The 27,685-nt window shown below is 35.0% G+C and overlaps 1 protein-coding gene across 4 annotated transcripts in view; it reads left to right on the forward strand.

Moving 5' to 3' along the window:
• TENM1 (teneurin transmembrane protein 1) overlaps window positions 1-27,685 on the forward strand; it is an 839,058-nt gene that overhangs the window by 487,081 nt on the left and 324,292 nt on the right. For all 4 annotated transcript variants that reach the window (XM_084789577.1, XM_084789578.1, XM_084789576.1 and 1 more), the window contains one exon: window positions 20,231-20,469. In XM_084789577.1, the coding sequence (XP_084645703.1) occupies window positions 20,231-20,469 (239 nt within the window). The remainder of the gene's footprint in view (window positions 1-20,230; window positions 20,470-27,685) is intronic.

The following is a 27,685-nucleotide window of genomic DNA, read 5'->3' on the forward strand; positions in this document are numbered from 1 at the left end:
ATATAATTATGTTTTCTCAACAAAGTCTTTAGATATTGGGGACAAAGCTTTAGTAATAAAGAACAATACATTGAAAATCATTGTCACAAAAATCTGCAGTCATTTTGGTAATAGTATTTTAAGATTGATTTTTAATAAAATATTCTGTTTCCATCTGAAAAGAAAACCATAAGTAAATATAATTGGTTATTATTTTATAGGAAAGGAGAATGTCTCCTAAGATGAGAAGAAATCTAATTTTATATGGAGATTTATTTAGCACTCCAAATGTGAATGTAAACAGGTGTTTTAGGAAATTTAAAGAAGTGAACTGCTTTATGTAAACAACCAAAAATTAAAATGTAGAGAAATCACTGTCTCTGACTTTTTGCCTTCCCTCACCTTATAGCTACATACCTTGGTACCATAGTCGACATTTAACCCCAAAATGCCTGATTTTCAGCAAGAGAGTCACTTAACATTTTCCATGCCAAAGTTATTAGATTAATTATAATAAATATTTTCATTGTTGTGTCAAGAAAATAGACATTCGTCAGATATATTTTACTGAAAGTATAAAGTATATTTGAAGTGCATGTATTAAAGACATTCCACTGAACATCACCTATTAGAGAGACCAGCTGGTTCTTTATTAATTCATAACACAAAACTATTGGTGTTCTAAATGCAAAAGATAAAATCAGGTTAAGTCTTCAATTTTTTGAACTATCTTTGCAAGAACTGTGAAAGCTCGATACTGAGTATTTCATTTAAGAAATGGAAAGCTCAAAAAGAATTACACCCTTTGGCAAACAGATAGGCAAATAAACAGTAACATCTGTTTTTCCGTTCTATTAAAAATACAGCTTTTGTGTGAGGGTATAAGAACATGCATAACAAAAGTACTTTAAATGAAAAGCAGTTCATTGCAAGTACTATGATAGATTAAAGGCAGTGTAGATGCCTTTCAACAAATTCCATCAAGTAATTATTGTTTTTCTATTATGTTCCAGAATTGTTCTAGTTGCTTGGATTACAATACAAAACAAAATTTATGAAAACCCTACCTTCAATGAAAATATTAATCTAGGTCTATAAAAAAGAAAAGGGTCTGTCTCTACTGTCACTTTAGTTTTTCAGTCTCTCTGTGTGTACATGTGAATATGCCTGTCCAAATGTATACACACATAGTGGTGTGTGTGTGTGTGTGTGTTTTTTTTTGTGTGTGTGTGTGTGTGTGTGTGTGTGTGTGTGTGTGTGTGTGTGTGTGTGTAAGATCATCATAGGATCAGGCCTCCACTTTCTGTGTATGTGAGGGGGGCATAGGTTCAGGACTTCATTTCCCCCCCTTGTATCTTTTTGTTGTTTGCTAGTACATATGCCAAGCTATTTGGCCTGCAAGCTTTCATGAATTTTCTTGTATCCACCTCCCAATGTGCTGTAATGTCCATCATAGTTATGTGGGTTCTTGGCTTTGAACTCATCCACTCACTAGGCCACTAGGTATATAATGAATCTAGTTTAAACTTAAGTGTTTCTGGGTTAGCATATACTTGTAGTTTTAGAACCCAGGAATTGGAGGCAAGAAGATTTCAATGAGTTGAGGTCAACATTTTGTTCACAAATAATGAGTTCCAAATCACTCTCTGTTATATACAGATTGAAAGTGTCTCTGTCTCAATTTAAGAATACAAGCAACAACCACAAACCTGCACAACAAAATCTCAGAAAACAAACAGGCAAAATGTGTATACTGTCTGATTCTAGAGCTCACTTTGGATAGGCATAGGTAATTAAAGGTTTCACTGATAGACCTAATAATTAATGTCTGTGAATCAGGGAAGAAATCTTAGATAAATTAAAATAGTTTAATGCAAGAATGAAGAAAATAAATTCTGGGGATACTGAAACAGGAGTCTAAAGAAAAAGACAAAAATACTAAAAAGTAATCATCTAAGAGTATAGAAAGAAAAGGAGAATTTTTCAAGGCAGTGTTAATCATAATTTTCAAATATTACAGATGAGTCAAATAAAATATGGATAAGAAGAGACCTTTGACTTTGATCCTTAAAAGTTTAAAGCAGCCATAGTTTTAAGCAACTAAGTTTTAGGGAAAAGGTGGGTGTGAAGCTGCACAGATTTAGTTTTGAGGAAGTAATAGGAGAGAAGAATATGGAGACAACAGATAAACTACTGTTTTAAGAGGGATGGTAGATTGAAACAAAGGTGAATCAAGGTAACTCGTTCATATACAACAAAGTGGGAAATAAAAGAATTACATTCTATAAGTAGGTATTCAGTAGTCAGGATAACTATGTAATTGAGAGGTAGCAATTGGCATATCAGGTCAGAGAGCAAGAACATGGAAAAGTACAGACATGCCCAAGTATTTCTAGAGGAAACATGATTCCACACAACAGTTCAGGCTTCTGACTCTCTAAGTAGGATCATGTAGTGATGACACAGTCTGAGGATCCCTCTATTGCCCATCTATAAAATGGTTGCTTTTGTCGGTATCATGACAGAAGGAGGTATTATAATAACCCACCCTTACTGAAAATTGGCTGTCAAACTTAAATCATTTATTCCCAAAGGCAAGCAGCTACCTTGCCAAGTCATGAGTATAAGTCATATTTCTTTCCTCCATCTGACATACATACATAGAACTCTAGGCAGTCCCATATTACTGACAAAAATACTCAATAGTGACATATGTACACCTCGGGGCTTACATTGATAAAACAGCTGCTAACTTATGACTACTTCTAATTCATCTATGAAATTATCAACTACAACATATTAGCCCCCTTAGAAAATTTAATTTCTTTTGGCATAAAATATTCACAATCTTCTGTTTCTCCAAAATTCAATTAAAATAATTGTCTTTCATATATGACAGTCCAGTCTTTCAAATTTTGTCATATACTGTAGTGAACTGTGTCATGAACCTAGGTAAGTTCGCAGGAACACATTACTGGCTGCCCTTCCAACAATCAAAACCTTGGATTTTAAATAATGTATTATATATATGTGTGTGTGTGTGTGTGTGTGTGTGTGTGTGTGTGTGTGTGTGTATACAAATATGTATGCATACAAATGTGTGTATGCACATATAGGCAAGCAAGCATATATGTGTTAGTAGTTTTTAATTTTTCAAAATACTTTCACATGGTATCTTATCTCAGACTACACAACCATGGAAATGCAATTTGATAGGAAGCAGTATCAGTTTAAATGCAAGCAACAGAGATGTGAGGAAATTTTAGTAAACAGATTCTATGGCAGTTAGAGTAAAAATTCGAACCAGGATGCAAGTCTTTAAAAAACCAACACAATAATATTTGCATATGACCATGTCTCTGCTACATGGAGAACTCCAAACTATCACCTTTTGTCTATTGATGATCTGTCTTATGGCTCAGCTAATCTTCCTTGCCTAAAAAAATGAAAGCTAGTTTCTATTCTATTCATGTAAAAATTTTGATGAGCCTAAATGATCAGAAAATGGAGGACTTCTAGGTAATTGGATTTAGTGGTGAGCTTAAGGTTAAATAGAACTTTTAAAAAAATTGTCATTCTTACTGAAAACCCATTCTTAAACATAAATCCACTTTCCTTTTAATCCAAATGATAATAATTTAATCTTTCACAGTTATATCAGAATTGTCATTTTAGACATCAATTTTTATTGTAAACAGAAAATATATTGTAGAGTGAGTAAAATGTCTAGTGGTACAAGGATATTTATTTTTCAAATTATAATGGCCACCTGTGGGTAGTGGAAAGGTATAAGAATCAGAGTTAGAAATCTTGAGCCAAAGTCCAATTCTGCCACTAAATAAGGCTATGTCATTGATGACTTTCCTTTCTTCAACACAACCTCATTTTCTTCAACTGTCAGATGAGGGACTAAAGCTAAATATTTAAGATCATTTATGGTTTGCAGTTTCTGTCACTCTGTGGCTTATCTTCCTGTAACTTGCTCCTCTATTGAAAGAATTCTGATAATTTAAGGTTTCTAACAAGTTGAATTATAATTAATTGGAAGTCTGGTAATTCTATGTGACATTCTTATATATAGGAGATGAATTTAAGTTGTATTACTGCGATACCTTCAGAATTTCTAATAGGCAAGAGGAAATTATGAAGATGCTAGATGTGTCAGGAGGGAGTGGTGATGGCAGTCAAGTATAGTTAAGTAAGCACTACTAGGTCATGGCTAGCCTAAAAGATAGATGAATGCTCAGTCAATTTTTGTTCAATAACTTTTAATTATTCTCTCTCTCTCTCTCTCTCTCTCTCTCTCTCTCTCTCTCTCTCTCTCTCTCTCTCTCTGTGTGTGTGTGTGTGTGTATGTGTGTGTGTGTGTGTGCGCGTGTGTGTGTGTGTATGTACACACTCATGGGTGCATGTTTTAAAACACAAACCTTTTCATGGACGTAGGATTTAAATCACTTTATATAGAAAATTTCTCACATAGCCCAACACTTTGAAGCTGGCCTAGAATTTCAAAGTCTTTTCTCATACTTTTATTTTATGTCTAATTGTGAAGTAAACAGAACAGTATTTCTTATAGTCTGGCTTATATTCAAGTACCAACCAGCCATTTTATGCTGCATTATATGAGCCTTTGGTGGAAGGTTTTTTTTTCAAGTGTTGACAATGATGCATAGAAAAGAAATCCAGATTTCTCATTCTATTTAGTGTATAGGTTGTAACAGTGCGTGGAATCACGGTTCTTTTGACATTGACCTTCTCTTATTTGTGTCTCTGCACTGTATTGGAGTGGTAAATGTGAACCAATGCTTCCCTTTATCTTCTAAAATTCACCCAACAAGGATGGACAATTTCAGAGAAAAGGCCTGATTTTTTCAAAAATTCTCCTGTGCTCAAGGGGAATTGTACTTATTGAGCTTTAAATCACAGCACAGAGCCCCATTTGACTGTTCCTTAGGTTTTCAAATTCTGGGGGAAGTTAATGTTGTTGGAATGGATGTGATTATTATATATTCTACATGTGTTAATCAGCAGTTGAAGATTTGGATTTATGCTTTGTGACAAGTTCATGAAAGCTACAATTTGAAAAGCAATTTTAAAACTTGAAGTAGCAAATGTCTTCTATTTTCCGTAACTTACAAAGGTTTCCTTGTTTGGTCAGCAAGGGTAAGCATGTAAGGCAATTATGAATGAGTTTTATATGGTTGCATATGTGCTCTGGCCCTAAAGTTAAGGGTATTAGTTTGAATAGTAGAGGAATCACATGTGAAAATAGTCTCAAGAAGTGATAACTGTAGGATTTGAGAAGATAAATTCATGAAGTCTGACAAGAAAATATTTCCCTGGAACATTTTCAAGAATGCCCAACTCCCTCTCATAGAGTTAGTGATACTTAAACTACATGTTCTAATCAAATGAATGTTTTTATGCCATATTATGTCAACAGTTCCATTGACATTTCAAGGTGAATAATTCATTGGTGTATATATCTTGAAAAGACAACTGGCCAGTATAGGATTGTTACAGCTTCTCCCGCTGCATGTAGATAATAAGAAACATCATTCCCCTAATTGTGACAAAATAAAATGTTCTCCAAACGTTGCCACATGTCCCTTCCTATGACAAAATTAAACCACAGTTGAAAACACTTCCAACCTCACTTAAGAAATACTTTTCCATCATTATTTCCTGGACTATTTTCAGCATGTGTAAGGCAGAATCTGTCATTGCTCATTCTTTGAACAAGCCTTCTTTTGAGTCTTGTGTCTTTTGCAAAGCTCCTATTGGAGGATTTACATAGTCTCTAATCTGTAGTGTGACTCACATGACAAACCATCTATTCACATGTATTTAGCTCTGAACCTCCCCCAAGGTTTCCTTTTAATACACTGACAACTCTTTATACAGTTTTATCTCCAATTACCTTGTCACGACTCTCATTTGTGTGTGTGTGTATGAGAGAGTTTTAAGTTAAAGGAGTATATTTTGGTACATTAGATGTATACACATTTTATACTGTCTAATTAGTCTGTGTTCTGGGAACACAGAAGATGGCAGATTACAGTGTATTGCCACTGACTATCATATTAGATACATAACAAATGAGTCCCGAGTGCTAAACCAAAACCAAAACAACCCCTTTTTTGCAAATGTAACCATTTTGTCTATTTCTCATCTGTCTGTTTGTCTGTCTATCTCCCCCACCAATCCATCATCTGCTTATATATAAGATTTCCTTTCTTTTCACCTACATGCTTCATTCTCTCCATACTCACTCTTTATTCTTTCCCTTCCACTTTACATAAGCTCTATACTACTTCTGGGAATCTGTCACCTCTTCTGCTATTTTTCTATGCTAAATGATTTAAAAGGTGTAGAAGCCTGGAAAAGGGACATATTTATTTAGATACACTAAATATAGAATGTCCAGAAACAGAGGGCATTGGGGACAATAGCAATGGTAAAGCTGACATGTTCACAAAGAACAGATCATGAGGTGTCATATAAAAGTAGCACACATTCATTCTAAAAGTACAAAGAAGACAGATAACCATGAAGAAAAATGAGGACAAATTAAATCACCAGGAGACCATTACTATGAAGATTTACATGTTAACTTCTGAATCAGATATTTTCGGAGTAAAAATATGAGGTGTGGTTAAAGAATGGGAGAGGATTATATACATGCATGTGTATATATAGCATGAGTCCCATGTCCCACATATTACTATATGTATATACATATTTTGTGTAATGCGTACATGAGTGGATATATATATATATAAACATATATATTATATGTTTATCTTCCACCATGAAAACTGTTGTTAATTAAAAATTTTATGACAACTAAGAATAAAAATTGTTTAATTTAAATAAAAATAAAAATAAAGAAAAAAGAATTTTTAAAGATACTGAATACTATTTCACAGTGAAACAAATATGTGTATAGAGAATTCTAATGAGAGCTAGAATTACCCCCATCACTGTCTTTGTTGGACTGCATAACTATTGCATCTCTACATATATAGTTTCATTTCAAATTTCACTCTACATGAGATTTCTTTCATTTTTTTCCCCATTAGTATGACCGTTTTATTGGCTCAGCCTAATCTTATATGTTGAATTCTCCAGTTTTCATTTGTTCTTCTGAGTATAGATTTCAAAGAAACAAAGTGAAATTGCCTCTGGATTTGTACTTTTATTCTAGTTCCACTAATTAAAGTTATAGACCATTATGAACAAAGGATTTAGGTGGGAAATGTATATATAGATATCTTGTTAACAACTGAGAGATAATCAGATTCCCCAATACACTTATGCAATTGTTAGTTATTTATACTTTCTGTGATTCTGCAACATTCCATAACATAAGTGAATATATCCTTTCAACTTTCGGGTCTTCTTGGTTTTTTAGTTTTTCTTTGTTTGTTTTTATAGCCAGTGGATGAGCAGAGACATTGATGATCAAGGGTGGTAAGTGTTTAGGGGCCAAATCTTGAATGTAACACTGGCTTGCACTTCATAGTTTATTAACCAGAGCTCAGTCACATGACTACATTTAAGTGATCTAATAGATGGTCAATATATTGTATGTATGTGCATAAGAATAGTGGAGGCATGTTAATTGAGGGGCGTAGAGTCTTTTCCCCAGGCTACCACTTTGATTTTGAAGTTGATATTTCAGATGCTAAAACCTATTGTTAGCTTGCTTCCAATGATATGTTATGTTGCATAAGCTAGGGGACTAATGTAGGTGGAATTTTTTTTTTTTATTTTACAGCATTATAAAACTCTTCACCTTTAATAGCCGTGTATGAGTAAGACTTTCAAAAATGAAGGATGATATGTGGCAGAGGGTGATCAGCATCCCTTAAAATTTGCATTAGAATAATAATCCAGATTCTCAACCTGAGACATTAAATGAGAAATACTTAAGCTCTTTACTTCTTATACTCCTTTGTAATCAATTGGAAACATTGTTTCCTTAAAATAAGATGCCTTTGCTAATGTAGATTACAATTCAATAAAAATAAATGATACAGAAAAGTATGCTGTGTCAACTGGCTCATAAAACAAATGAGAAAAATACATGTCTGTAGAAAATGAAGATGAACAAACAGGCAATCAGAGTATGTAATACGGCTTGCTAACCCCTCCTTTAACTGTAATGAAAGAAAGAATCAAACACAAACCTAAGTAATGGTAATCCTATAAAATTGGCAGATTACTCTAAATATGAAAATTAGGAACTAACTTCTTTGCCTTTTGTAAAAAAGGATGCAAAGGTTTATTTATAAAACTAAAAAAAAAATCAATGATCTGAAAATGTGAAGTCTTATTTAATTTGAAAGGTAAACTCAGAGTTTTCTGTGGCCACATGTTTGTTCCTGTCTCAAGCATTTCCAGACGAGGAATGTCCTACTAAAAACCATTAAGTAGTCTTTAATTTTCCCCTCATGAGTAAGATATATAAACTTTAAAGAACACCGATAACCTTGCTTGCCAACAATTTCTAATTTTTATCAAATTTGAAAAGATTATATCCTCTAAATAATGTATCAAGAACCAACTTACTGTTAAATATAAAGTTAATTAAAATCTACTCAGCTTACTTATATAAATGTTTTATATATTGACCTGAGCCCTTTATCCAATATTTGCATTAATAAAAATATTTACATCATATTTACTTTTCAGTTGGTGTATGTCTAATACATTTTATCTTATGTATATCAATGTTCTGCCTACATGTATATATGTGTACCACTTGCATGCCTTGTGCCCATAAGGTCATAAGAAGGCATTGGATCCCTTGGAACTAGCATTACTGACAATTATAAGCCACCCTGTTGGGTTTGTGAACCAAATTCCAGACCTGTGCAAAAACGAGTGCCCTTAGTCACTGTGCAATCTCTCCAGCCTCTCAACATTGTTTTAAATAAAAAATTAGATATACAAAGCATAGTTATAACTTCAAGAATTTAATATTTACTAGAAAAAAATCCCTAATATGAAGTCTGTACATATTTATTATGGTATATGAGAGTTAAGAAAAGCAACTTGGCTTGGAAACCTACAAGAAGAACTTTATGACAGGCAGATCTGGGTCCTGGGGTCCTCCTCAAACTAAGGCACCAGCCAAGGAGAAATAGGCAGTAAACTTCGAACCCCTACCAAGACCTAGCCGACGAACACGATATTCTCCACTGTTGAGTGGAGAGTGAGATCTGATTCTCACGTGAACTCTGGTGCCCCTTTTCTGACCATGTCCCCTGGATGGGGAGGCCTGGTGGCACTCAGAAGAAGGATAGCAAGTTACCAAGAAGAGACTCAATAATCTTAGAGCATACATAGGGGGAAGAAGTCTCCCTCAATCACAGACATAGGGGAGGGGAGAAGGGGGGAAGTGGGAGGGAGGGAGGAATGGGAGGAAACAGGGGAAGGGCTAACAATCAAGATGTAATATGAATAAATTAATTAAAAAAAAAAAGAAAAAGAGTGAACCACAAAAAAAAAAAAAAAGAAAATAGAAAGACGGACTGTTGAGTAATAAAAGGGGACCAGAGGGACAAAAGGAAGAAGGGAGGAAGAGGAGGGCAGGAAAGGATGTGTGTGTTCACAGCATAGTGCGTGCATGCCTGGGCTGGTCACGGTGAGACCCACAGACCCACTGCAATACACTGAATAGTTATAATAAAAAGATAAATGTGCAAAAAAAAAAAAAAAAAAAAAAAAAGAAAAGCAACTTGGTCAAATATCCTCTCGCACTGAGGCCAGACAAGGCAGTCCAGCTAGGGGCAAGGTATCCAAAGGCAGTCAATAGAGTCAATGACAGCCCCTACTCCCATCTTTAGGAGATCAACATGATGATTAAGATGCACATCTGTTACATATGTGTAGAGCTCTAGGTCCAGCCCATGCATACTCTTTGGTGGTTCAGTCTTTGTGTGCCCCCATGGACCCAGGTTAGTTCAGTCTATAGGTCTGTCTTGTGGTGTCCTTGACCCCTCCTGCTCTCTCTCTCCTCCCTCCTACTCTTCCACAGAGCTCCCCTAGTTTGGCCTATTGTTTGGTTGCACATCTTTGCATCTGTTTTCATCAGCTTCTGGATAAAGCCTTTCAGAAAAGTTATGCTAAGCTCTTGTCTGCAAGAAAAGCAGAGTATAAACAATAGTACCAGGGATTGGCCCTCTCCCATTGGGTAAAAGAAATTAGAAAAACAACACTCTTCACAAGAGCTACAAATAATACAAAATATCTTTGTGTAACTCTAACCAATCAAGTGAAAGATCTGTATGGAAAACAAACTTCAAGTCTCAGGAAAGAAATTGAAGATGATATCAGAAGATGAAAAGCTGTCCCATGCTGATGGATTGGTACAATTAACACAGTAAAAATGGCTGTATTATCAAAAGCAGTCTACAGATTCATTGCAATTCTCATCAAAATACCAACAAAATTCTTTATATACCTTGAATGCTCAATTCTCAACTTCATATTGAAAAAACAATCAAACATACAAAAACAGGATAGCTAAAACAATCTTGTACAATAAATAAATAAATAACTCTTAATGTTTGAATGACTTCCATCCAGGCAAGTGTGTGTTCAACAACAAAATCTTCTATACCATAGAGATGAACCTAATTTTCTTGTTTGTTCTTCATGTTATAATGTTTCTGATATGCCAAAAATTATGTAGATTTTAGAAGAAATACACCGGTTCATTTTACCTGCTTGATTCACTGAAAGGGTCTGAGTTTTATTGGACTCTAAATGATGCAAAGCTTCAGACTGAACACCATAAAATTATTTGGTAACATTAAAAGTTGAATTTTTTACACACATAAATAAATAAATAAATAAATAAATAAATAAATATCTGGAGGGATCATCATCCCTGACTTCAAGCTATACCAGCAGTTAAGATCACTTGCTACTCTTTCAGAGGACAAGGTTAAATTCCTAGCACCCATATCAGGCAGCTCACAACCATTTGTAACTCTTGTTCTAGGAGATAGAAGCACTCTTTTGACCTCTACAAGCACCTGGCATAAAATAAATTAAATAAATCTAAAAAATAAAAATAAACCAAAAAATAATAAACATTGAAGAATATGTGAAGAATTGAAACCTTTGTACTTAAGGGACTTAAATACAAACTTCTATGGAAAGAAGACAACAAAAAAACCCAAGAAAAATAAAAATATAACTACCATAAGATTCTATAATACTTCTTTTGGGTATGTGTCCAAAACAACTAAAACCAGAATTTAAATAGAAGCATTATTCCCACTAGCCAAGAGATAGAAATACCTTAAATATTGATAAGTGAGTGAATAGATAAACTATGATTTAGACACCCAGTGGAATATTATTTAGACTAGAAAAGTATGGACATGCTACCACAGGTTGCAACATGGATGAATCTTGGGGAAGTCATGTTAAGTGAAATGAGCCAGTCATGAGAAGATAAATACTATATGTTTCCTCTTATGTAAATCAGTCAAAGTATAGAAACAGTGGAATACTGGGTGCTAGGGAAAAGACAGAGTTGTGTAGTGGGCAAATAGGGTTTCAGATTTTCTTAAAAAGTGATTCTAGAGACTTCTCACAATATACTTAAGACTACTGAACTACATAATTTAAAATTCTTAAGATGACAAATTTATGTTATGTTGTATTATGTAGATTTTTATCACAAACTATATTTAATAACTTTAAAAATGAGTAACTAAATTTTACTATCCCATACAAATGTAATTTGGGCCTACTCATAATCTTTTTTTAATCAACCTTGCTTTCACTTCAACTACATTTTCACTCTGCAAGTTGAACCCCTTTTTTGAGAAAAAGAAGTAATCCAAATGCTTATAGCTACAGTAACACAGGCTTAGATGTGTCTCATAAGAATATTTACAAGGCGTTAAAGAGAAAAACTATTGGTTATTTATGTATCTGTTGTTAAGAAGCCATAGATTTCTGTCTATTTCCTGTAGAATTTTAAGTGCCATATTAAATCACATTATTTAATGCTAACAGATACCTTCAGAATCATGTAGTATAAGGGCTTAAAAGAGAAAGTACATTTTCATCCTTTTATGGCTGATTTTAAAATCCTTACAGGAGCATTTGTTATACTCTCATTTACCACCACTGGGTCTCATCAGTCTTGAAGATTTTTTCCCAATTTCCTTATGTGCCCATTTCCTTTGGTAATATCTTACTCTCCCCTTTTAAATTTAAACTTAAATATTAAAACAGATGCAAAAAGAGGTGCTACTTACACATAAAATTTTGAACTGCATTTTCATCATTTGCTCTGTGGGAAAAAAAAACCAGTTGTATGAAATTGATAACAACATTTTAGTATATCCTCAGGTCCTGAGGGAAAAAGCAATATGCATAGACAGATGATCTGATTTTATGAGCACATGGCTGAAGTCTAGCACTGTGCATTTGTCTTTATGCTCCTACTTTTTTCAAGGACTATGAAAACACATTAGGTACTGGTTTCACTTTCCACAGTGACCTACCTGCAAAGTGTATGACAATACACTACATTTATATTGCTGTTTCTCAGGATACACATCACAGTATAGATTGCTTTCAGCATAGACTCTTAGTCTGGGTTTGTTAATAAGAAAACAAGAACCTTAGTATACAAACTTATTTTATTATCTACTCTCACTGAGGACTGTGATTTGGATTCCACTCAAACCTGAATTAGTTTAAATGCTGCTCCGCTGTGACTGTTGAATTTATTCATTAAGCTGTAATATTTTACTTATGAAACCACATTTAGAAATCCTTTGTTGTACATCAGATGAAATTACAGTGCTCAAGGATATTGATTATTGCTTGTAACTGCCATCATAATAGCCAACAATTCTCTGTATTTCTTCTACCTCTTAATGATATACCAAACTAAATCAATACCCAACATATTGGGCCACTTACATTGTCTTGAAAATCCAATTGTTCTTCATGAATTTGCAAAAGGTTGAGGAATTTCTATTTTCAAACATTAGGTAAAAGGGTCCATACTCCTGGGACTTCCTTTTATCTCATAAAAACATATTAGAGTGATGCTGTATAGGATGAGTTATATGGCTGTGACACTTTGTCATCTCAAAATAATCACAGGGTAGAGGTGGGAGGCTATGAAGAATATACCACTCTGCTGCTCATAAACCTACATTTTTTGCTCATTAGTAAATTCAATGGCCAAAGAGGAAAAATCTGGCTGAAAGAGGTTCCCAGACATTGGATCTGTATCTTTAAGTCACAGTTTACTTAGAAACCTAAAAGAGGAAGTACAATTACATGAAAACAACACAATGCTATGCATCACATGCCCAATAAAATATATTTTTCTTGCTATTATTATTATACCATGTCTTCATTTTTCCATTATTGAGACAAATGAAATGCCTTTTAGAAACAACAATAATTACTTTATCTGCTGAAGGGTAGCTTGTCCTGTGGCATTTTCCCATTCATCCAAAACCAGTTAATCAGTCTTTAAAAGTTTCTATAAGAACATGTGGTATACAAAAGAAGGCTCAAGAGATGGCTTAGTGGGTAAAGTACTTGTCTCTCAAGTATGAGGACCAGAGTTCAGATCCTCAATGTCTGAGATGAAGTTCCGTTTGCTGTGATATATGACCGAGAAGCAACCTTGAGATGAGAAGGTTTATTTCCTTTACTCTTGCACTTCCCAGTCCACCATGGAGGGAAGTCGGGGTAGGAACTAAAGCAGAAGCAGAGATGAAGCATGGTTTGCTCATTCTGCTGTCTTATATCTTCCAGGACCACCTGCCCAGGGCTTGTAGAGCCCACAGTGGCCTTGGAACTCCAACATCAGTCATAATTAATAAATTGCTGCACAGGCTTGCCTACAGGCCAATCTTATGGGAGCATTTTGTCAGTTGTGCTTCCCTCTTCCCAGATAGCTCTATCTTGTGTCATTTTGACAAAATAAAACAGAACAACACAATCAATCACTTTTCAGCTTGACACAGAAATATATTGCTTATTAATCCATAACCTTTGTTTTCTTACTCATCTCTAAGATCTCATATTAATATCAACATCACAATATGAAACATTCCAAAACCCCACAATCTTTAAAAATTCAGTGTCTTTAAAATATCCAAAGTCTCTTAAATATTCAGTCTCTCTAAAAATCCTAAACTTTCTCTAAAAGTTCAATGTCTCTCAACTGGGAGCTCCTGTGAAATCATAAAACAAGTTTACACACTTTCTTACTCCAAGGGGGCAATCAGGACACAACTACAATCAAAGCACAGCAAAATCAAAGTCTCGTGTTGTAAAGCTCAGTGTCAGATATCAGAGAATCATGGTCTTCTGGGCCTTAAGGGAATTCATTTCTCCACTCTGCTTTTGGCAGCACACACAGCTTGTTCGAGGCTTAAGCCAGCTCCATTCCACAGCTGCTGCTTGTCCTTGGCAGTCATCCCATGGTATTAGCATCCAGTATCCTGGGGTCCCCACTAAAAGTGAGACTTCACCTTCACCAGTGGCTGCTCAAAGTGCTAAAGCCCAGCTCCTCTCCATGGCCCTTTCAGGCCTTCAAAACAAATAAGCTCTGGGAAATATTACTAAATTCAGCTGCCAGCATACGCTACAGCCTTGGCCACCTCTAGATTATAGCCACCATGTGCTGACCCTGGGGAAACACAGCTCAGAAAAATGGTTCTGGTCTCTTCTTAATCACAGCAGATTCTTGTGACCTAGCTGGAAAGCATCAATTGTCCCAGCAAAACAAAGGTTTCACTTTAGTGGTTCTTGTCTCTTGTTAATCACAGCCAATTCTTCAGCTCCACTAGACCAGAATGACAGATTATTAATTCAAAATAGCACATGAAAGGACCTGAGTTTTTTCCTTCCTTCTGAAATCTCACAAGACAGGCCTATATTATCTGTGTTCCTCAAAAATCTTACCTTCTAAGAACCCACAGAAGAGTCCACTTGAGCTCTCAGCACCCAGTGTCATTTTCAACCTAAAGTGCAAATGCCATGGTTGAGCAAAGTTTCTTGTTGTGTGCTGGAGCATCTTCTGGGTATATTCCAAGGAATGGAATAGCTGGGTCTTGAGGAAGCCCTATTCCCAGTTTTCTGAGATAGCACCAGATAGAATTCCAAAGTGACTGTACTAGTTTGCATTCCCATCAATGAAGGAGTGTTCCTCTCTCTCCACATCCTCGCCAGCATGTGGTGTCATTTGAATTTTTGATCTTAGCCGTTCTGATGGGTGTAAGATGGAATCTCAGAGTTGTTTTGATGTGCATTTCCCTGATGACTAAGGAGGTTGAGCATTTCTTTAAGTGTTTCCCAGCCATTTGATATTCCTCTGTTGAGAATTCTGTTTAGTTCCAAGCCCCGTTTCTCAATTGGGTTATTTGGTTTGGTGGTAGCACCCTTATTCATAATAGCCAGATCATGGAAACAGCCTAAGTGTCCATGTAGAAGAATGGATAAAGAAATTGTGGTACACTTACACTATTGAATACTACTCAGCTGGTAAAAACAAGGAATTCCCAAAATTTGTGGACAAATGGATTGAGCTAGAAATGATCATAATGACTGAGTTAACCCAGAAGCAGAAAGAGTCAAATGATATATACGCACTTATATCTGCATACTAGCCCAAGGGGCATGTCTCATGAAAGTTTCCACTTACCAGGAAACTGGGACAGAGGGGAGGACATCCTATTGGGACTCTAGTGAGAGAAGCATGGGAGAATAGCAAAGTAGAAGGATCCAGAGGGTCCTAGAAGCCTACAAGAAGAACATTATGAAAGGCAGATTTGGGCCCAGGGGTCCCGCTCAAACTAAGGCACCAGCCAAGGACAATACAGGCCATAAACTTCAAACCTCTACCCAGATATAGCCAATGGTCAGAACATTCTCCACAGCTGAGTGGAGAGTGGGATATGACTTTCTCACATACTCTGGTGCCTCCCCTTTGACCATGTCCCCTGGAGGGGGAGACCTGGTGGCACTCAGAGGAAGGACAGCAGGTTACCAAGAAGAGACTTGATACCCTATGAGCATATACAGGGGGAGGAAATCCCCCTCAGGAACAGTCATAGGGGAGAGGAGTAAGGGGAAAACGAGAGGGAGGGAAGAATGGGAGGATACAAGGGATGGGTTAACAATTGAGATGTAATATGAATAAATTAATTAAAAAGGCAAAAAAAAGTTCAAATGCCACACCAATTCTCTTCAAAATACATGGCCAGATCTGTCATAGCAATACCCTCAACATTCAACAATTTTTGTTTTAATGAAGGTTTCTTTCGTGGTGTTAAAACTCCATGACCAAACCAACTTTCACCTTACATTTTTTATCAGTGAAGGAACTCAAGTTATGGCCCTAATGGAGAAACCAAAGCAGAAGCCCTGGAGGAAAACAGTTACTGCATAATCCCTCTCCTCTGGCTTGTTCATCATAGTTTCTTATACAATCTAGGATCACTTGTGCCAAGATGACACATGTAGTGGCCTAAGCACTCCCATATAATCATCAATCAAAATACCCCCATAGACTTGTCTACAGGCCAGTAAAATAGAGGCAGGTTTTCAACCAAGGCTCCCTCTATCCAGATGATCACCATATGTCGGGTTAACAAGAGAACAAACCAGCACAAAAGATATATAAAAAATATACAAACATTCTGTAATATGATTTGAACAGATAGTATTTGTTGATTTTGAGCCTGTTAACAAATGTTATTAGAACATGATGCTTGTCCAGTGGGGATTAAGGTCACAGATAACATCAGACAATGAAAATGTACTAAGTAGGAAATACCTGATATCAGGTTTTTTGTGCTTTTCTTTTTAAAATTTATTTTATTTTATTATAATTTACTCATATTACATCCCCATTGTATCAGTTTATCCATACTATTAACTAGCTGTTATTTAAGTAATTACTACTCTTCAGTTCCCAATTATTCTCATTGAAAAATTAGGACATTGGGCTTCTAGATGATTTATAAGAAGTTCCTTCCAACTTTGTGAATCTGTAGGTGCCACTCTTACATTGTTCTCATTAACCACAAAAGGAACAGTATAAAAGCCATGTTGAATGTCTACATGCTGTGTTCCGCACAAAAATGTGCTTCTTCTGTACTTTAACAGACCAACATTAAAATCTTTTTTCATTTTTTAATTTTTAATTTATTCACTTTACATCACAATTGTAGACCTCTCTCTGTCTCTTCTGAGTCCTATCCTCCCTACTCCTTAGAAAGGGGGAGCCTTCCTCCCCTATCATTTGACCTCAGCCTATCAAGTCTCATCTGGACTGCCTGCATCCTCTTCCTCTCTGGCCTGGTAATGCCACCATCCAGGGGGAATTGATCCATGAGTGGGTACCAGAGTTCATGTCAGAAGTAGCCCCTACTCTCCATATTATGGGACCCACAAGGAGATTATGCTGTCTATGTACTCCATCTGAGCAGAGGGTCTAGGTCCATATCATTCATGGTCCAAATCTTAATTATTTCAGTAGCTGCATAAACCTAGTATATAGAAATGCCTCTGGACCTAGTTTACCAAAGTTCAAAACTCCTCTATATCACCAATTATTAGGATTAGGTCTACAGACCCTTCTGCATCTCTTTTTGTTTTGTTTTCTCATCTGTAAAAGAGACTAAACATTGTAATAAGCTTGTTGTAAATATAAAATGTTCTTATTCTCTATGAAGTAGACACGTGAATGTTACACTCAACACTCAAATGTCTCATTAGTACCTGACCTCTCTAGATGGGGAAGAAACTAGAAATTTCACCAAATACCAATCATTTAATCTTAGTTATAAAACTGATGTAAGATCAAGAACAATTTTCATTTATAAAATATCCCTATTTAATATACATTTACTGTTTTATCCATGAACATAATGCCTTTTTCTCTTTTAAAAAATTAAATCCTGTTCTCCATATTCTTTTGAGGCCTGGCTTTTTTCTTTTAATATTATGTATAAATACTTTTATTAGTGCATAAATAGGTTTATAGCACAAGTTGTTTTTTTAATTTAATTAATTTATTCAGATTACATCTCAATTGTTATCCTATCCCTTGGATCCTCCCATTCCTCCCCCCTCCCACTTTTGCCCTATTCTCATGCCCTAGGTCTATGACAGAGGGGGACCTCCTCCCCCACTAAATGGACATTGGCCATGAAGTCTCATCTTGGTAGCCTGCTTATCCTTTCTCTGAGTGCCACCAGGCCTCCCCACCACAGGGAAGTGGTCAAATATAGGGCACCAGAGTTCGCGTTTGAATCAGTCCCCACTCTCCACTCAACCTTGGAGAATGTCTTGTCCATTGGCTGGATCTGAGAAGGGGTTCGATGTTTACTGCAAGTACTGTCGTTGCTTGGTTGTAGTAGTCTGAGCACAACCCCTGGGCCCAGATCCGCCCGTCATGATGTTCTTCTTGTAGGTTTCTAGGACCCTCTGGATCCTTCTGTTTCCCCATTCTCCCATACTTCTCTCACCTAGAGTCCCAAAAGGATGTCCTCACAACTATCCCAATCTTCTGGTAAGTGAAGACTATCATGTGACATGCCTCTTGGGCTAGTGTCCAATTATAAGTGAGTATATACCATGTGAGTCTTTCTGCTTCTGGGTTAACTCACTCAGTATGATCATTGCTAGTTAGGGAAGCCCTAATCTCAGTTTTCTGAGATAGTATAGCACAATTTGTAATGACTGTGGATCCTGTGTTTTAAAACTACTTAATGAAATATCAACTATTAGAGATTAGTATGTTATTTTGGCTATTATGAATATCATTGTAATGAATGATTTCTTAAATTGTCACAAACATTATTTCCTGAGGATCAACATCTACAAGCATAATTATTATATAAACATATATATGCTAAATATATATTTAAAATCTCTTGGTATATAATCTTAAATTGCCTTCTAGAAAGATGCAGTAATCTAAATTTCATTCAGTAACCCAACCTTTTAGAAAAACAATCTCCATCATACCCAAGTAAAATTCTCTATTGTCAACATTTTATCAGCTGCCATGTAGAGATGTTGAGGTTCTTTTCTTTAAATGCATAACCTTTTTTTCCTTTAAATGTGCAAGCTAGAAATGAATCTGATGCGATTGGGCATATGTTGCAAGGTGATGTTGACTTTCCACTTACTGAGAGGTTTTACACTGTACATTAAAATTCAGCACTAGAATGTGCTTTGTTTAGCAGTGCATTTTACTGCCATAGAGGGCACAGTAGAGTGGTTAAGATTCAGGACTCTGAAGCCTGGATGATCTGTATGCTGATTCTAGCTCTGTCACTTGCTTGGCGAGTGAATTTTAACAAGTTGTTTAACCTGTTTTTGCCTTCCCATTCTTAACAGCTCAATAAGGAAAACAACATAGCCTGTTTCACACAAGTAAAGAATGAATGTGATAATGAGTACGTAATGAAACACATGGCACTTAGCACCTAGTATGGGTAGAATATAGGGACACCATACATATGTTTGATTTTAGAAAAGTCCAGTTATAATAATCATGAACAACCGGTGATCATCATTCTGTGGGAATATAATATAATAGCATCGTTACTCTACTTATATGAAGTTCTACAGCAGCCATAATGAATGTATGGTGAGAAACTGTAGAACTGAGTTTGTCTCTGGAAATGGAGGTAGAAATTTCAGAGAAGGGAGAGGGAGAGGAAGGAGAGAGAGAGAGAGAGAGAGAGAGAGAGAGAGAGAGAGAGAGAGAGAGAGAGAGAATTCCTGGAGTTATGTGACTGTTCTATATTTGGATAAGGATTTGGGTTACACAACTGATTGCACATGTCAAATCTCAGCAAAGATACACTGGTATCTAGGATATTCTAATTGACAAATTAAGTAGCAGTCAGCTCTCCAGAATCATGATTAAGGAATGAGAAAAGCATAGTGAATATCAAGTATGGAATGGCGACATTTACTAGTCAGCAAGAAAGAAGGAAGGAAAGGAAGGAATGAGGGAGACAGAGTGACAGAAAAGAGGAAGAAAAAAGAGTTGGCCAAGATACCAAAGACAAAATTTAGTTACCTCTGGATTACATGAAAATTTTGTCTAGCACTTTGAGGTTTTATGAGATCTGCCATAGCATGATAGCTTGTAATTAGTAGAGTTTGTAGGGTTTGCAGCTATTTGAGCTGGTATTTATATGGAAACTCGTCTGTTTTCCCCCATTAGACATTTCCTGTTCAAACATGGATCTGGTTCCTCTGCTATCTTCAGTGCAGCCAGTCAGAACTACCCTCTGACATCCAATACTGTCTACTCACCACCTCCCAGGCCGCTGCCTCGAAGCACCTTTTCCCGACCTGCCTTCACGTTTAACAAACCGTATAGGTGCTGCAATTGGAAGTGCACAGCCTTGAGCGCCACAGCAATCACAGTGACTCTGGCCTTGTTACTAGCCTACGTAATTGGTAAGCCCTTTATTCTATGTCTGAATGTTCTTTTTAACCTGTTTCTTTTCTTTGGAGTCGGATAGGAATTCACTCTCAATGCTGGGATGCACAAATCTGTACCAGAGCTAAGTGCTGTAATAACAAATGGATTTTCCAGTTAGTTTTTTTCATCCCTAACCTTAAATACTGCTGTTGGGGTGGAAGGAGCACTCTTTGAGAAGAGATATTTATACTACTAACACAGCCTTATTGATTTCAATTACTGTTGTTAGCCATGTTCCTTTCAATTAAACGGTTGTTATGGTTTTCTCATTGGAAGTCATAAGTACTAATCTACAGTAGTTTCTTAAATTATAGGTACACAGTAATATGGCTACTGAATTTTCAGGTAGTTATTTCATTAAACAATACTTAGTTGGGAGTTTTCAGAAAATTTAGTGTACAGTGTCTTCCCAAGGATTCATAGAAACCAAAACATGTAACCTTATTTTCACCAGAAGCTGGAAAGTATATAGTTCTTGAGCTTGGGAGGGTAATTGTATGCATTCTTTCCACTTTTAATGGAAAAATGTTGTTCCTCAGTCACTCTGATTAAAGTCACCAACACTTAATAGAAAATTGTATTGATTTTTCTGGATGGCATTTTATTTTAACTGAATATTAATTTCTGTGCTTCAGTGGCTATGCCAGTTTAAAATGTAAATACTTTAAGAAACATGTGTTTTTTGAAAACCTTATTCCAAGAATGGATAGAATATTCTAATGGAAAAATATTTATCAACATATGTCATTAGTAACTCCTTTTCAGGCTTACCCTGAAATTCCATTTCCTAACTGAAGCAGAATTATTCACTAAGATATAACAAATATGATTCTGAGAAGTGGATAAAAAGATTTAGATTTTCTCCTAACTGTAAATAACAAAGCATGTTTGATTGGGTCCGGGTTTTCCAAAGTGTTAGCAGATCCAAGCCTTCATACTATCAGTTTAGTAATATAGCTAAGAGCTATAAAACAAGAGGAGGTACGCAAGTAAACAAACAGCTTTTGCAGAGATATTACTATGATATCAGCAATAAAGAGACAGCCTCTGCTGACATTCATGATTCTTGCTTAGAAATTATCATCAAGCAATCCTTATTCTCGTAAACCTGGGTATTTTCTTGTGCCAAAGTATTTCTTTTATATCAGGTTTCACCAAATATTCACATTGTGTATTTATTTAGTTTACAGTTACCCTTAATGAGAAATACTTTTCCATGGCATTGAAGGATAAGGAAGAATTGTTGTTCCAATATGATTTTATCATGAAATAATTCAAAAGACAGAATAGGGTCCAGCAAAATAGCTTAGCATGAAAAGACATCAGAGTTCAATCCCCTGAACCCATTTTGCAGGAGGAGAGAACTTTACCTTACAAGTTGTCCCATGACCTCCATATACATGCATGGCATGTGTCTCTACACACATACACACAAAACAGTAAATAGCTGTTAAGAAGAAAATGTTCAAAATAAGGAGTAATAATCGAGATGTTCCAGTACTACACATACCCTTCAAAATGTTCCTGTTTAATTATGAAATCAATTTGGTGTTATATGTGTTAGTTTTTGTTCACTTTACGATATGCAAGTAATGTTTTTATATATAAGATATAACCCCCAGTACAAATAAATTCAGGTCATCTGAACAACATGGGTTAATAATAAGATGAATTGTGTTTAAACCTGTTTCTATTTAAATTTATGTAATATGAAGTCAGAAATTTAATTATATAGTCTAAGACTCATTTGTTTATTTTTTCCTTTTGTTAGTAAGTACACACTTTTTAGTCTTTTCAGAGAATAATATCTTATATAGGATATCAATTTGACATGATAGAGGGTAACAAACTACAATAGTTATGAGCACAGATTTTCAATGTCTGCTAATTCCTATGCAGATTGCCTTGAGGGACTCATTTAATCTGTTCAGGCCCCATTTACTTATCTGGAAAATGTGTTTAAACTAGTACCTATAATAGGATTACATGGAGAAATAAATGAATGAATAAAACTCAAAGTAGTTGAAATAGGTAATTAATGTAGAAAGTAGTCTATAATGGTTAACTATTAATATAATTCTAATTTTACTTGTTATTGTTGTTCATGGGTTCTAATAATTAAGCATATTGCTGATTGTTCATTTACTTTTAATGGCAGAACAAAGTCCATAAAACATGCTTTTTAGCATTAGATTGCACTTCCTTTATAGCATACAAGTAAACATTGTAGTTTACTAAAGAAATCTACTTGGATATTTTGAAAGTTAGCTAAATGTACCAAGTTATCTATTGCAATGGTAAGTGGAACTAAGAAGTTTAATATATTAAGAGATATTTTTGAATACTTACTAATTTCATCCCAAATGAAACCTAGTATATTGAACAGATTCAAAAGGAGATTTCTTAAAGTCAGTGATGTGACTTTCTTCTTGGCTTTAGATAAATTAGTAGATATCTCTACCTGAAACTGGGTATTATATAGCTCAGTGGTAGAGTGCTTGCCTAGCATGACTGAGACCTTAGGTTCACAACCAAGTACCAGAAAAAAAAAACCTGTCTTTCTGGATTTATCCTATTACTCCGCTATTGCTGACCATCTCAGGAAAGTAATGTAAGAATTCATAAATACATATTCAGCTGAAAGATGCCACAGAAGAACTATATTATATAAGATGATTTTTAAATGGCTTTCTGTGGTTGAAATAAAACAGTATTATACTTCAAAATATGGAACCATTTCACCTTCCACTCTTTTGGGATCTGTAAGAGTCATCTTTTTTTTTTTCAATCCCCTTTGCATTTGCTATATAACCCAAGAAAACCTTTCACTGAAACTATTTACTGCTTATGTTTCCCATGCAAACTCCTTTCTGCTATTTCATTTTCCTCTATTATCCATTATACATAACCTTTACATACTAATGACTGTGTGAGGGGTTGCCCTCAATCCACCAGGGAAAATCACATCAATATCAATGGGACATCAATAGGTGTTCTGTGCATAATGCCTCTGTAAGTGCCCATCGGAAAGCAGTAGAACTCGAGCATATGAAAAGCCAGAGCCAAGGTGTTCAGCCAAGCAGCTCTAGCTTCTTGTCTACCCACTATACCTTTAAGGTCAGCAAGAAAATAATTCCTTCGAATAAGTTTTGAAGTGATAGAATTTAGTAAAGATATGTATGGAGAGATACTGATTATATGAAGATATCATGGAATGGCTATTGTCAGGACTTCCTCATAAATCCGAAATATTTTCCATCTGCATCAAAAAATATGTCCTTATGCTTCATCCTCTCTGATACATTGGCATCAGTGATGTATCAGTGCCAGTCAGAAGCACATTTGCTTGAATTTACAAATAAGCCATACGAAGTAGTAGTCAGGAAGACAGATGACCATATGCAAGGCATCAAGAGAAGGCGAGGTTAAGGTACTCCATCAAGGATTTGAAGGGCACGAACACAGCTTCTCTGCAATCTTTGATGTTTTGATCAAATTTCGACAGAGTCAGCAATTTCTCTAAGCAGGAATAGAAACTCACAGGCAATAGGAACTCATGAATACATTGTATCCAGGGTCAAATGGGCCACTGCATTGAAAAAATCAGGAAGAATTTTCTAGCTCTCAGACCCAATATCATTAGTTAATGACATGCATGATCTTTTTGATTTTGCCATGATGTTAGTAATGGTTCATGCAACCTTCAGAATATGCAGCTGGTGTCCAAACTGTAAAGATTAAAACATTAAATTCTGTAAATCTTGACATGATACACTATATGACCCACATATGAAAAGTTAATTGGATGGATATTAGCAATATAAGATTAAGAAAAGGTAAAATATTCAGTTTGTTTCTCTGAACTATAGTTTATTAATAAAACTATTCAAGAAAGCCAAAGACCTACGTATTTTTCTTTTTCTTTTTGTTTTGTTTTGTTTTGTTTTGTTTTGTTTTTTTGTTGGTTTTTTTTTAGACCTGCGTATTTTTCTACATCATAATTTTAGTAACACTGTTACTGCTTTCTTTTGCCTCTTTTATACTTGACCAAATTGCCCTAATTTCTATGGCTGTTATTAGGGTGGAGTAAGAGAGTGCTGAAAATAATAGAGTCAAGGGGAGTGAGGTGTGTTACTTTTCCCCCTTCTTATAATATATAATATAATTCATATATACAATATATAAAATATATAGTATTAAGTTGTATACACCATTTTATCAAGAATATATATATATTTATCAAGAATATATATATATATATGTATATATACCTTGCACTGGAAGGAAGCAATTAAATGGAATATGGAATCTGCTGTTTTTGAAAAAACCCAAAATCAATTATTGTTTTAATACAGAAAATAAAAAATGGAGAAAACTTTCCAGGAAGTCTAAATACACAATGACCCCTCAGATAACATTTTCTAATATTTTATGTTTGCCTAAATCTCTTTAAGTACTAACTACTTCATTGATATCTCTGTCTAAGTTTATCTGCAAAATGGAAATATTGATAATATATCCATAAGGATTTCCCTTATAATTAAATGAGCCAAAGCATGCAAAACACCCATGATAATTCTTAGAAGTTCTGAATAAACACTAGTGATTATTATTGGTGGAACTGGATTATTACAAGCATTATTAATTTTAACTGAGATCAGCATAATGAACATTAATTTACCCTAACCTTATGTGAACTTGTTCTTTCTTTCCTAAGTTTTCTAAAACATTGTCTGAATATCTGTCACAAAGGAATCATTTTATTCATGTATATGTGTGTTTGTGTTCATGTGTGTGGGTAAATATGTGGCAAGTACATGTACATATGTGTGCCCTTGAATGTGAAAGCCAGAGGCCTACCTCAGATGTCATTTTCAGAAACTGTCTACCACCTTTGGCCTGGAGTTCAGCAATTAGGCTACACAGGAAGACTAGTGAATCCCAGGGACCCTCCTGTCTCAACCTCCCTAGTACTGGGATGACAGCTATGTTCTGCCACACACTTTTTATTTGAGTGCCAGAGATTGAACCTCGGTCCTCATGCTTGCAAGGCAAGCAGTCTCTCAACTGAGCCATCTTGCTAAGCCCCTCGCAACAGTTGTTTATACTTTTATCACAACTTGTATTTTTTAAAAATATTTATGCACCCAGTTGCTTGTTTCATTCTCCCAGATTTACAATAGTTACCACTATACCTTCATCCTATTAATCTACCTCTTTGGTGGTCCTTTGTAGTCCTTCCTACATAGTGGCTATATGTAGGTCAAGTCACATTTAAGTATGATGTATTGCATCTTAATAACATTCACCAACTGACTCTATATAATGCTAGGCAGTGTTTTTATTATCCTATTGGTTGTTATCGGTCTTTAATTGCCATATTTAACAATTATTTCTTATCCTCCACTATCACAAACCAAGTCATGATGATAATAGCACAATCTGTGTCCACATTGACTTTTTCTGATATTCTTGAATTCCTTTCTTTCTAGCAATCTCTTTAAGCAATTATCTGGTAAATGGTAGTGTAAGTCCAATCTAATTATAAATGTTCTATTTGTGCATTTGTCACAATCTCTATTTTAATATTTTAAAATATTAAATATTATAATTTAATTTAAATATTTTAATTTAAAATTTAAAATATTATAATTTAAATATCCTTATTTTGCTTTTTTGGCTTAATACGTACTGTAGAGTTTGTCTCTACTATGTTAAGTAGAAATTGTTTCACTTGAAAGGATACATAGTCACCCTACAAAGTACTTCTTAAAATGAATAAAAAAATTAAAATTGTACTTTGGCATAGATAAGTAGCCACCAGAAGCCATAATAAGAGGGGTATGAGGAGTGGTTTGATAACTTAGAAATTTTATGGGCTTAAAAACTTTTATAATGGCAAAAGTAAATATTACCAATTCAGATGAACTATTTCTCAAGAAATAAATGATTTCAAAGTGAACTATTTTGTTTTTACTTTATTTCAGGTAGAAGTGGGTTTGCTCCTATTGAGCACAATTTCTTCCCACCCAGATTACACATAATAGATAGATAGATAGATAGATAGATAGATAGATAGATAGATAGATACACACATACATACATACATACACACATACACACATACATAGATAAATACATAGATAAGTAGATAGATAGATAGATAGATAGATAATGGATAGAGATTTTTTAGACCTACTTTACATAAGTTGCTAAGCTATCTTTCTCTGAAGTTAATAAGAATAAACTATATTAGAGCAATGGCTTTTAAACAGACAACATGCTAAAACATTTTATACTTTAGAAATAGAACTATGTTTTCCTATAAAGCAGCCAGAATTGCTTGGCTAACATCACCAAGCAAGTATAGGATTTCTTGCAATTAGCAATAAGTGGTGGTATCATATAATGTGAGCTTGTCCATTTGGACTTCAACTCTATTCTTTCTGTGGAAGGGTGAATACATGTGTGTATCAGTGAAAACAAATATATAAGAATACCTGAAAAATCAATAAAAATAAAGGATACAGGAGTCCTATCAAAAATAAGGGTGATATGTAGAGGCAGATCATGAGAAGCATTTTAAGTCATGGTAAGGAGATGAAGTTTATTCCAAAAACAAATGGGGATTCACAGGCGAGAAAGTTATTTTATTAAATTTACACTTAAAAAAGTGTCACCCAATGACACTACTGGAGTTGGGTTTAGCAGGGAAGATGAAAGTTGAGCTCATAAAGACAAATTAGAAAACTATGATAATAATGCATGCAAATGATGGTGAGAATATTAACTTTTGGAAATAAAGGGTGTGGATCTTCTAAATAAGTATTTAGAAGATAAAAGATATTTGATATGAGACAGAGAATCTGGATTAGGTTAGGTTGTAATGTTTTTACAACACCAAGGTAAAATATGAAAACAAGAGATAAAAGATAAATACAAACGATCATAAATAACTAGTGTGAAAAATTATGAATTTTGAATAATCTAGAAGAAATGGATATGTTTCACGATAAATGCTACCAACCAGTACTGAATTATGAACCACAGAAATAGCTTAACAAACCAACAACAAATAAGAAGACTGTGTTGGTAGCAGTCTCCAGTTAAACAATGTAGCTTAATGGCTAAACTCCACCAAACATTTAAAGAACAAATAATAGCAAGTCTTCTTAGATCATTTAAAATTAT

Source organism: Acomys minous, assembly GCF_964271855.1.
Source record: "Acomys minous genome assembly, chromosome: 7".
Classification (NCBI taxonomy): Eukaryota; Metazoa; Chordata; class Mammalia; order Rodentia; family Muridae; genus Acomys; species Acomys minous.